At 38.6% G+C, this 12,695-nt stretch overlaps 1 protein-coding gene across 2 annotated transcripts; it reads right to left on the bottom strand.

Annotated features, from left to right (window-relative positions):
* Positions 1–911: 911 nt before the first annotated feature.
* On the bottom strand, positions 912–9,776 carry YIPF5 (Yip1 domain family member 5). 2 transcript variants are annotated; one of them, XM_063120665.1, is made up of 6 exons: positions 9,702–9,776; positions 8,154–8,273; positions 6,787–6,959; positions 6,275–6,420; positions 3,937–4,118; positions 912–2,390 (listed from the first exon to the last, which is right to left on the bottom strand). In XM_063120665.1, the coding sequence occupies exons 2-6, from the start codon at positions 8,261–8,263 to the stop codon at positions 2,228–2,230; spliced, it is 774 nt and encodes a 257-aa protein (XP_062976735.1). In that variant the 5' UTR covers positions 8,264–8,273; positions 9,702–9,776; the 3' UTR covers positions 912–2,227. The 2 variants fall into 2 exon arrangements, with proteins under 2 accessions (XP_062976735.1, XP_062976734.1); XM_063120664.1 differs by lacking the exon at positions 9,702–9,776 and adding an exon at positions 9,594–9,691.
* Positions 9,777–12,695: the final 2,919 nt, after the last annotated feature.

Below are 12,695 nucleotides of genomic sequence, written 5' to 3'. Positions count from 1 at the left end.
GCCTGTGTCGCCCCATAATAAGTGGTGGCAGCCGTGAAGTCTGGTGTTCAGAGCCTGTGTCGTGGCAGCGACGTTACCCACCCCTGATCTAGAGCATGTTAAATAATTACAATTTACAGAATGTAGTGAAATAGTTACATCCCTTACTCTCTTGGCCTCTCTTCCCACACTGAACATTATAGAAGATCCTAGGAAGAAGCATGCAGCTGTCGAAATTGCTGACATTTAATTCACTGATGAAGTACAAGACTGAACTGAGCAACTTAGCTAGCAGTTACAATGCTTGGCACCTTACGGAAGATGAAAGTATGAGGTCTTTTACTGGCCCCCAAACTCCATTACTACACAGATCCTCCTAAGGGCTTTAACCCCTTGAAATACCGTGCTCATTGCCATTCTCGTTCTGGAACATTCCTGAAATTTCATTCCTGCCGGAGTTCAGCATGATATAGAATCACAATGGAAAACACAGTATCATTGTATTAGAGGTATGTTTAGAATGTTTCCACTAGTAAATCCCCTGACCACACTCTTTGGCTGTTTTAAGCAAGCTATCTACACTGCCGATGGCCTTCTGAATAAAAAAAATAGGCATGCTTCCCAGAGTCAGTAACAGAGTGGATAAGAAGGCAAAGAGAATACTGTAGTTTGGTGTCATGCTTTACTGAAAACTCATCAGCCTACTCGTGAATTCCCTCTAATCAGGATTCTAAAAACAAACTGTTTCCTCCAAACACCAAAAATAGTTCTTTTGAAACTAATTCTATGCTTATTTTAGTTCCCACTGCGTTCCTGATGACACTGGGAGTGTAATAGGGTCTATTTCCATCCCATAACCCCATCATGGGCATCCTATCCTTACTTTGTTAAAATAGTATTGCTGGAAAATTAATACACATTCTACAGGGAAATGGCTGAAGCATGGAATTTAATTTACAAATATTGAAGATTTGATGTGCAAAATTTCCCAAAATTCTTGCAAGACATTTATTAAACAGTTTAGCCAACAGTTCCAGGCTACATGAAAACATACTGTATAGAGAACTGCATTGATCCAGGAATGAGAAAAACTGTATTAGGTACTTGCTGGCAAAAAAGTAGTATTTCATTACACTGGTTCTCACCTACATTGCTCAATGTGACACTCAACATTTCTACCACCATTTTCCAACATAAGGATGAAAAATTACTTTTTCAGTGACATGCAGTTTGTCACATCAACTATAAATAAAACATTTTTTCGGTTATTTGGGGCAAGAGTCCAACTCTTAGCAAGTCTTGAGACCTAGGCCAGTTTATAATTATATGTCATTGGATTCAAGTACTCCGTAATTTAAATGTAGTATTTACTCAATGGGATGGATCCTTTGACTAAATGAGTATCTTAGCTATTCAAGGTTGCACAATGTTTTTGGGAATATGTTATTTAAAGTCAATTAAAATATTTTCAAAAAACATTTGGGGGATGCTTAATCTGTGTGTTTTATATTTGCAATCTTGACACTTGTTAAAGCTGCTTTCTGAAACAGGTTGCTTTGGGTGATCTAATGAAATTGTATTCTTAATTTGTTAAAGCTGCTTTCTGAAACAGGTTGCTTTGGGTGATCTAATGAAATTGTATTCTTAATTTTTACTGTCAAAACAAGCATTTTTTACATGTATACAAGGTGACAGAAGTATTTACAAATACATACAAAATGAAACTTCAACAGTGAGTTTGGGCCATTTACAGTAAACAAAAGTAATCTAAGTGGGTGCTGTAAACTTTGAAAAGTTTTATTGAGATAAATGTTATAGTTGCAAAATTGGTAGGAAATAAAGGGAATGTACATCTTTTGTTTAGGACTGTAGTTGTATGCTGGCATGAGAAAACTAAAGTTCATGGTTTAATTTCCTCTTAACTATAAAACTTCTGTTCTACAAAAGTTTTCAAAACAATACTATTTTTCCAGAGGCTATAGGTCAGAGAAAGAAATTTACATTTTTAACGGTGTAATCACGGACCTGTATTAAAGCTAGGATAGACATTACAGGTCAATTCAAAACCATATTCAAGAGTCCTATAAAAAGGAACACAAGACACTTCTTTGTTGTTGCTCCAGACGACAATTCAAGCATTAACCTTGCATGATAGCGACCCAATAGATGCTTTCTGGTCCCAGTTTAAGTTTCCCAAGTGGAGGCTTACAGTTTGGCCCATTTAAGTCCAATAATAAAGACAGTCAGCTCAAAACACAGAAATGAGGGCAAAGACTCCATATAATAAAGCACATGGATATGCCACTAGAAGTTGTTGTCCTTCCATTGCTAAGGCTGAAATGAAGATTTTGGAAGCGGAAAAGCTACACCATCCAATAATTCCTGCAGCAAGAATAACTCCCATCAAACCCCTGAAAAATAAAATAGATTAAAACACAGAATAACAGCTTCACATAAGTGTTATCGCAGCAGAAGAGGCCTGTGCATTCTTCAAAGGTATAATACATTTATTAGCAGCTATTGTTAGCACATGGGGGCGAGGGGGAAAAGGAGCAAGAATGTACCCAGCAACATACCCAGCCTTTTTTGACTTGCACAATCCAAGGCAAAAAACAATTTCCATATAACTAAGCTATAGACAGGCAGTGCATGTAGTTTGAACATATAGCCTTCTGAACAAAGTTCCCTGGGCAATACAGCTGTTAGCATTCACTAGTTTACTTACTGTTTGGAAACCTCTTTTTCTGTGGACTGATCATTGTGAATTTTTATCTTAAGTATTTTTTTTTAAAAAAAGCTTAAATAGAATTCAGATATATAGGGCATGAAATATGTGAAATAGTCATTAACTTTTACGGAACTGTGTCTAGACATTAGATAATACGAACAATAAAAGCAATGTTTGCTTTTTGTCTGAATATAATAAAGAATCGAGTACCAAGAATCAGGCTTGCCTTTTCATTTTAAAAAGCAGCAGAAATTGTTTTGTTCTCAATAATTCCCACATCCAGAACATTACAGGACATTAGGGCAGGTGCATCTTTCAGTTATCCCTTGTCTCTAGGGTTTGGTGTAAATAATACTTTTGACAAAGAAGTAGATGCACAAGACAGATAAGGCAATACTTGTTTTATTGGAACATGAATGTCTGTTTATCAACTGAACTAGTAATCCATGCAAGAATTTCATGTATGCAAGTTATCATCTTATAGACAAGTTAGCTCCCTTTCCATTCCATATATTTACAGAATGAAGTTAAATAGCTCACTATTGGAATTATCAGGTGAATAAAACAGCATTAGCCTAAATATGTACAATACATGCAATTACCCTTCCAAACATTAATTACAAAACATACTTTAAAGCTATTAACCAAGGATTAAGAGGTCAAAGATCAAATGTTTATGTTGCGAAAGTACCCTGTTAAAAAGTCAATTTTAACTGCAAGTGTTTATGGGGATCCTGTCCTTTATACGTATAGCAGTGTTTCATATCTTTTCGTTGGGTATATAATGCGAACCAATGGGTGTAGAAGTTTAGAGTGTGCCTATAAAAGGCTAGCATCACTCACAAGGGAAGGACAGAAAGGTAGATTAGAAGAAGAAGTAACTTGGGACTATTCCCCCCCCCCTTCTACCTTCTTAATTGAAAAACACTTGCATTATTTAGCTTGTTAATACAAAACTATGTATTTTTCTGGGCAAATAAGATTGAAAATGTAAAGCATTAAGTAATACTAAAAGAAAAATGCAGACATAATATACAGGGTGGTTTTTTTTTATATAATCAGTTATGTTAGATATTTAGAAAGTTACTAACTGCTTTTCATCCTACAAGCTTGTATATTTCATCATCATTAGAAGGTAAAGGTCAAATGCATTTTTCACATTTTAGATGCAATGTAAAATATAGACATACTATTGTATTGCATAACAACTTTTGATAAATCATACTTACTGTAGAGAAAATACAACTGCAAAGCTGGAAAGTATAATCATAGGAAGGAGACAGTATCCTAGGACACTCGCAACACAGCCAAATGAAACGCCAGTCATACTCATTAAGTTTAGGAGGCAGAACATTCCTAAGCATCCAATTGCACTAATCCCATATACATAGCCAAATTGAATTTTGCCAGCCTAAAAAGAAAGGAATGATAATTAAGTTTCAGAACACTTTTTTGTATTTTATATCTCCATACTCTTCTGAGCTTTAGAGAAAGGGGGGGGGGGGAGAAAGAGAGAAAGTTGTATACAACTACATTTATTCTTTTCAGTGTTGGTTATTACTAAAGGTGATAAAGTGTTGGTTATTACCTTTAAAGCCCTACATGATTTGGGTTAAAATTACCTGCGAGGTCGCCTTCTCCCATACAATCTGCCCCACACACTCGGGTCCTCTGGGAAGAATTTACTCCAGTCAACAAAAGCAAGGCTGACAACCATTACCCAGAGGACCTTTTCTTCTGCTGCTCCCAGATTGCGGAATGGCCTGCCGGGAGAGATTTGTCAACTTAAGAGTCTTCCAAAATTTAAGAAAGCCATAAAGACTGATCTCTTCCGGCAGGCCTACCCAGTTGAATTTTAAGATGCGTTTTAATAATGTGCTACTTTTTAATAATGTATTAGTTTTATATGTTTTAATCAATCATATGTATTGTATGGTGTTTTGCATTTGTGTTGTACCCTACCTTGATCCAGAGGGAGAGGCAAATAACAAATAAATATATTTTTAATTATTATTGTGATAATTTTTTATTTACTGTTTTTATTAGTTTTACTATAGTTATTTTAAAGACACACACAAAAAGGGTCAATTGTATGGCAAGGAGAAGATGGTACGGAAAAAAAAGTGTGTGTTGGAAATGAAAATAATCTGAGACTGAATTACTTCATTTATATTTTTGTAGGTAACCCAGACAGTGGAAACACAGTGGCTCCAATGTGTGCCTAGTAGGTTAAGGCAGTTTTTTAAAAAGCCTACAGAGTATTTTAAGAAGGCGAAAAGTATTGTTTATGTATGACATCAGAGTATCCAACAGTGCCCCCTCGGTAGCAAAGTCCACCACTAGCACAATAGGAAGCTAGTGGTTCTCAAAACAACAGGAAACAAGCTGAAATGCTAGTCTACAGTCTACGGGGCAAGTCAGTGGTGTTTGTAGAAGGGAGCTCTGCCAACCTGTCCCATTCCTGAAGCATTTCTGCTCATTTCCATGATTGGTTTAGGAAGTGCTAGCTTCCTGTTGTGTTGGTGGTTGGTCCCACGGGCACAGCAGACCAAGTGGAGGCATAGTGGCAGTATTGGATGCTGCCTTATATGAGGCCCTGCTCCAGATTAATTTTTGTTGTTATTGTGGTTTTCGTATATTGTATTATTTAATTTTCTTAATTTTCTAAATCATTATGAAATCTTGAATATATTAATTTTAATAAGTAAAGCATGTATAAATCAAGTCAATTTTTAATTAAAAAAATGCTTGATCCAAAGTGGGAATAAAGCCTCAGTGGCCTGGATCCAAGGAACCATGTAAGTAATAGGGATGAAGCAAGAGCCTTGGACAAAGGAACAAGTCTGAGATGAGCATCTGTTCCGGAGATATTTGGACCACCTTGTTATCTGAAGTGACGTGGGTCTGAAACATGTCAGAACTGCCTCAAAAGGATGTATTACTTTCCTGGCCCAATCTGATAATGTTTTGGATCTTCTGTGGGCATCTCCAAGTTCTCCATATAATGGAAAATGCCAAAGAGGAGGGGAAGCAAGGGTAATTTCGTGACTGATGGATCTAGCTTCCAAACAGGGAATGAATTCTCCAGAGCCATCATTTTTATTTCCACCCACAGTGCTTTTAGAGATGAAGGAGGAACATATTAGAAGCTTTTCTCTTGTCCTTGTTAATGTATCTGTCAGGCAGCAACACTAGCACTGAGGGTCTGTGGTCCCAAGAGGCCCCTTATAGCCAACCAAAGTCAATTTTCCCCATGTACAACCCTAGTAACTAGTTCTGAATGTTCCATCAGATCTTGGTCAATGAGGTCTTAACAAAGTCTTTCACATTCACAAACATATTCCATATTACCTCTATGAACAATATAAACTTGGGTTGTGTTATCTGATGTGTGGGTAATCTTCCATTAGAATCAAGCCCCAAACATACAATTCAGCATAGTATTATGTACTTTTCCTTGGACCATAAAAGCACAGTGCCAAGATAACTAGTACACTTACAGGACAATCCTATCCATGCAGAAGTATGCTCTAGGTATGTGTGTGAAACACACCACTGACATCTTACCAGCAATAACGTGGCACCAAAGGCTAGGCAGAAAACCATCGGCCCTGCCAGATCCGTTTCATTCATGATGTTGCCATCTGCTACTTTTAATGGGTGTAGTACTGTCAAGGTCTTCTGCCAGATGTGGTCAAAATTGATTCCTAGTTCTGCACAACAAAAACTTTTTTTTAATTGAATTGTCAGGAGTGAGAGGGACTGCTGCATAAACATAAAAGCCTTATTAGCGAACCGAGACAATGAACAGAAACCAAGTAATATTACAAGTTGCATTTCCTAAAAATATTGATTTTTTTTAAGTTGAATTTTTAAGAACAATTTGTATGGCAGCTTAAGTAAAAGGAATGAAACTGAAAATACTACAGAAACCGATAAAGAAACTCAACAAAAGCTGCTATTCATATGTTAAAATAAGACTAAACATACACTTTTGATAATCATCAGTCACCGCTCTTTTCTAAGTTGCTCCATGCACTTTAGCCGATATGGAGATTTGTAATGAATAAAAATCAAACCTTCTAGTAAGGGTGGCTCATCTTCAAAACTGCTCCCATAGAAAGACTGTGGTGAGGATGGAGTATATGCTGGCGTTGGCTGAAAAATCTGGCCAGTGTAAGGCTGTTGCTGTGGCATCATCTCTGGAGGGACATATCCACCTTGCTGAGAATACTCATACCCACCATATTGTCTGCAGAAAGCACAATGTTATTACTAGTCAGGTGAAATGCAGCATCTGTTTTTAGTAAACACTGTGCTCCTTAAATCCAAATGCATTTCCATACAAGTGTCTGTGAATACAAGACAGTACTTCTGGACTTTTGGAACACTACATTTAGTCTTTGGAGGAAGTTATATATTCTTAAAACAAGGAACAGAAGCAAAAAGAGCCTTGCTGCTGTTTGAAATTCAGTGTATTAGAACACATCACAGCTATTTTAACAAAATAATTGTTTTTGAGTTATTGGGGTGGTGTTTTCCAATGTAAAAAATCTGACAATATAATTTTAAAAAGTCACTCAAACATGTATTACCAAGGTTGTTCTCTAGGCTCAGATACAAGACCCTTAATGTATCCCATCATATTTTCAGATTTTTAAAGACAACCTAGCCCAAGTTACTTTGCTCTCCCATCCTCACTCATATAAATAGTTGAATCATGCAGATACCAGCATGCGCTTCAACATTTGTGACATACACAATGAGCAGTTACCCATTATGATGCAGACAAGCACAATTGACCTTCTTGATTGTCAGCACTTTTTCTGAATTTGTAGGCAAGTTTCTTCACAGACATCTTTTACTTAAAAGGTAAAATGGAAATCGAGTGCACAAGACTAACCTATTCAGTTGTTGCATTACCATTCCCACCAACCCAAGTTAATATGGACACATTTGGAAGGCACCAGGTTGGGAAAGGTTGTTCTCTAAACAATGCATTTAAAATACTACTTTAAAGGCCACACCATAGAACAGGGATGGGCAATTTGTGGCCCTCCAGATGTTTTCGCCTGTAACTCCCATCAGACCTAACTAGCATAACCAATGGTGAAGGATTACGGGAGTTGTAGCAGACTAAAACACACCTATCATGTGTGCTATGGTAGTACATACGCAGAGTTCCCTACATAAGTGCTACTTAAAACTGCATAGTTCAATGTACATTTGAGTAAAAAGTAAGTAGTACTGGTCCAGCCCAATACAGTTTTGTGTACAACAGCCACTGCATATAAGCATCCTTTTATCTCTCTTTTTATTTCCAACCACTAGAACATAAGAACTGGCCTTTATTTAATTTGAAGGAATTAAATGAATCTGTACATTTAAGCCAAGAACAGATTATAGCATTATTCTGATAACCAAGAGTAAAAGAAACCCAAGTTACTTGCTGTATGTTCCTCCTCCATAGTCTCCACCGTATGACTGTGCTGCTTGATCATCAATGCTGTAACTTGATTGATAGAAATCTGTATTCAAATTTTCAAACCCAGACATTGCAATCTGCCTATAAAATAAGTGATATTTCTAAGTGTTACAATTTTTGTCACAACTCTTATCAATTTTATCTTTATCTCCAGAAGGAAGCTCATCTATTTTACAGATCTAGAGAAAACAATCCCTTCAAGCATAATACAAAACCTTACCATTGCAAAAACTAAAAAAATAAACTAAACTGGTTATTTCTTATAACCAGAAATAAAAAAAATGCCTTTATACTGATCTCAAAATCAAAAAGTAACAGTGACATACACCGTCTCTTTAAAAATGACATGTGTGTAGTCTTATATTAAATACTAAATAATTTAACTTACACTGGTCTATATTGTGTGGGACCACTGGACCATTCAGCCTGATACCTGCTATTCTAATTAACTGTGGTTTTCCAGTGTTAGGCAAAGATCTTTCACAGCCCTGCTACTTGAGCTCTTTAAGCCTTCCTCTGCCGAAAAAACACTACATGGGCCAGTTTTATCCAGTGTTTACCTCACCCCATTATTTCAATTTATTCATCAAGAAGAAGAACAATAGCACCCCCAGAACAAACAGGTTAGCATCATTAACATTACTGCAAAGAATATTTTGAGATACCATAGACCAAAGTTCACGAACTCCTGGCATCTAATCAGTACAACTATTTACTGTCATGGCACACTGTTTTAGGAGTCCCCCCAACCTGTGCATCACAGTGAGAATACGGATGCCTGGGAGCGTCTTGCCTTTTAGACCTGGGCCTCATCTACACCAAGCAGGATATTGCACAATGAAAGCAGTATGAAAGTGGTAGATAAAAGGCAGGAGCCACACTAAGCATAATGTAGTGGTATGAAAGCAGTATATGGTATGTGTCAATGGGCCCCAACAGTTGTCAGTGCACTTCAATACCGCTCTAAAGCAGAAGTGTGGCTCCTGCCTTTTATATACCGCTTTCATAGTGCAATATCCTGCTTGGTGTAGATGAGGCCTTGGGCTAAGACTGGAACTTTAGGGTCCATAATGACCATACAACACAGGGCGGGGATGAGGAGCGGCAGGGAGAGTGGAGGAGGTGGGCTTGTTCTGCAACAAGATGTCACCTTAATGCATTTAAAACGCGCACTATGCAACGGGAATGATGTAACCCGGGAAGAAACGAGGCAGCCACGAACGGGCATGAGCCGCGGGGGAAATGGGTGGCGGCTTAAACGGGGCTGAAGCCCCTACCTAAGCCTGCCTTTCCTTTCTCTCGCTCCGGAAACAAGGAGCCCGCGGTTGCCAGGAGAAGAGGGGGGCGGCGAAACTGTGACAAGCCGGGGGCGTCTCCCCGTGCCCTTCCCCTGTCGCTCACCTCCAGGGCCGCCTTGCCGGTGGGGTAACCGAGCCCGCTTCCTCCGCGCACGGCCGTCGACTATCACTCACCCCCCCTCACAACACAACCCCCTTTCAGCTCGCTTACTTAGACGCTACGTGTCAGCCACCCAAGGAAAAACTGCTTCCGGATAAACGAAGCGGCGTTTCCGTAGTGCAGAACGGAAGTCGGTCTTTTCTTCCAACTCTATGATCAACACGGCCGCCTCCTCCCGCCCAACTCCAGGGCGCTGGAGCATGCGCAGTGAGAACTACGTCACCGCTTCATCTTCTGCGCAGAAGTGAATGATGCTGTATTCTGGATCTTGAGGGCAGAGTGGCTTGAGTTAATTAACAGAAGTAGTTGTCGGTGTAGCGGAATTATATTAAAGGAAGGGACAGCGGGGTTCCCACACTTTTTTCTTTTAAGCAATGTATTGCTTATGAAGGAGTTAACAGGCTGCACTCTGGTTTTTCAATGTTAAGATAGCTGTGCGCTTTGTTTCTGTATCTCCAGACACACTCCAAAATTGTATTCTGAAAGATGGTTACTCCAGTTACAGTGTATTACCCTTACGGCGTAATCTTACGCGTGTTTAGACCGAAAAGGACTACAGTTCCCAGTATCCCCTAGGCAGTCCTTGGAGTTGATGGACTTTTCTGTCCAGTGTGGTGTAGTGGCTAGAGTGTTGGACTGGGAGTCGGGAGATCCCGGTTCTAGTCTCCACTTGGCCATGGAAACCCACTGGGTGACTTCGAGCCAGTCACAAACTCTCAGCCCAACTCAACTCACAGGGTTGTTGTGAAAATAAAACGGAGAGGAGGAGGTTTATATACGCCGCTTTGGGTTCCTTGGAGGAAAAAAGGCTGGATATAAATGCAATAATAAATACATAAAATATGCATAGCATTGTGCCCTTATAGTCCTCGTGCCTGGTGCTGCTCATGCAGATGTTGAGCTGTGATAAGGCTTTCATTGCTCATATGTCTGTTTTGTGTTTTACATGTGTAAAGTTTTTCAATAAGGAAAAATTATTTTAGAAACGGAAGCATCTGGAAAGAAACTTGGAAGAAAACTCCACCTGTTTTGAGTGGTGTATTTTTACTTTGGGAATTTCGGCTTAAGTCACGAAGAGTCGGAAACGACTGAACGAATAAACAACAAACTCCAGGTGGACAGTGCAACCCAAAGTAGCCTAGGGAGAACTGAAGTAGGAGATTGGCTGCTGTATTCCAAGCCCTGCTGGCAGGGAGAAGGAGTTTGGTATTTTGGGCTATGCTAGATCCAGGCTGGCATAACTGATGGGCTTGCATCAGCCCCATCCTGGGGAATCAGAGTGGATCCAAGGCCATCTTCCTCCCTATGCGTGGAATGCCCTGTTTCAATGTCCTGGGTTTTTAAGAAATAGCTGATTTTGCTTTATTAGACTATTGAGAAAATGCTAACGCACCTCTCTTAAAGCAATAAAAGGTGTCTTATTATGAAACACAAATGCCAGATGTTAATGATGAATAATTAAGAATTTAAAATGTAAATAAGTGAAAATAATAATTTTATCAAAGGGAAGATAGAGGTTTGCAATGAATTCTAGGTAACTGGCATAAAAATAATTGTCAAGATGACCTGGATGGTATCCAAAGAGGAAATGCTGAGGTAAAGCCCTATCACTTGAGCCCAAAAGTTATTTGAGTAATGAACTGGTGTAAGACTCACTTGTTCCAGATCGAAGGTGTACTTAAAGTATTCACTTATCAATTAATGAGCAAAAAAATACGTGTAAGGTATAGACATCAAAAGCTTTATGTACAGATGTGTAGGAGGTGAAATAAACAAGTTTAATTGGCAAATTTTGAGTAAGGAGTTAACTTCTTAAAGGTATAATTCAAAATTGATTTTATGTGTATGTGTAAGCCTTTTGTGTACTTTTTTTTAAAAAGAATAACAATGAGATAATACTGTGAGCCCTAATTTATAGGTTAGTAGATAATATTGGTTATGAGGTAATTTCTAAATTTAAAAAGGTATAAATATGTACTAATTTTAGAATGCAGGAACTTCTTATTAGAAGTTCACTAGGCCTGTGTACCTGTCAGCTGAATAGTCTATTTATTGTTGAATGGGTAACTTGGTACTTAGAGTGAGATTTCTTTTTTATGCCATTAGGTCTAGAAGTCTAAGAACAAAACGTGTTTAGGAACTTCTATTTCCTGTTAAGCTAGTAAGATCTAAGCATCTTTAGCAAAGCTCTGTTTAAGAACAAAAATGCTTTATGTCATTTTATGTAATTTAGGTTTCATGTGATGCTACAAGAATATTTCTAATAAAAATGACAAAATGGATCAAAAAGAGCTTTTACTAATTCTTGTTAGTAGAAAAATAAAATTGAATCGGCCTAAAACAATTCGCTAGTGTATACTTTGTTTGAAGTGTTTGATCTGCTATGGGTAGTTTGGCAGCCGAGGGCGTCCTAAATACTGGAACTATAGATTTAAAACACTCAATGAAGTGCCAAATCTGTAAAATCAGAGCTTTCTGCTAGCTACTCTTGGCAGGAGAACTGCTGGCAGTAGCTTACCTGAGTGCAGTGGGACCCCCTTCACACACATGCCAATGGCCCTCTTCTCTGCTGGCAGAGAGGCCCCAACACACCATTCAAATCCACCCAGCTACCAACATCAGGGGTCGGATTGTGCTGTTAGACTGCTATTTAAATCTCAGAGGAGGTTAGATCATGGATCTACATTGCCACAAGTCTTTGGTATTATGCATTTAGATCTTTTGTCTTATCATTGCATATAGTTTTAGTTTGTCTCCTGTGCTTAGTAATGTGGGCTACTCTTGAGAAAGCCACATGGAGAAGACTCTTGCTTACCCATCTTGGATTCACCAGAGCGCCTTCAGCTTTCTTTATAATACCAAAAAATTTATGACAAGAACTCCTGCAGCTCACTGTCTAACAGGAGGATATTAAGTATAAGTGGTGATTTTAAATAGCTTCCCCACAGGAATATAAAGATAGCAAGGATGTCGCATAACTTGGGAGCTGTGGTTTCAGGGGTCACTACCAGTGTAATCCTAAGCATGTTTACTCAGAAGTAAATC

The sequence above is a fragment of the Elgaria multicarinata genome, chromosome 3 (genome assembly GCF_023053635.1).
Source record: "Elgaria multicarinata webbii isolate HBS135686 ecotype San Diego chromosome 3, rElgMul1.1.pri, whole genome shotgun sequence".
Lineage (NCBI taxonomy): Eukaryota > Metazoa > Chordata > Lepidosauria > Squamata > Anguidae > Elgaria > Elgaria multicarinata.
The sequence above is the reverse complement of the archived record's forward strand: the minus strand, read 5'-3'. Positions and strand labels throughout refer to the sequence as shown.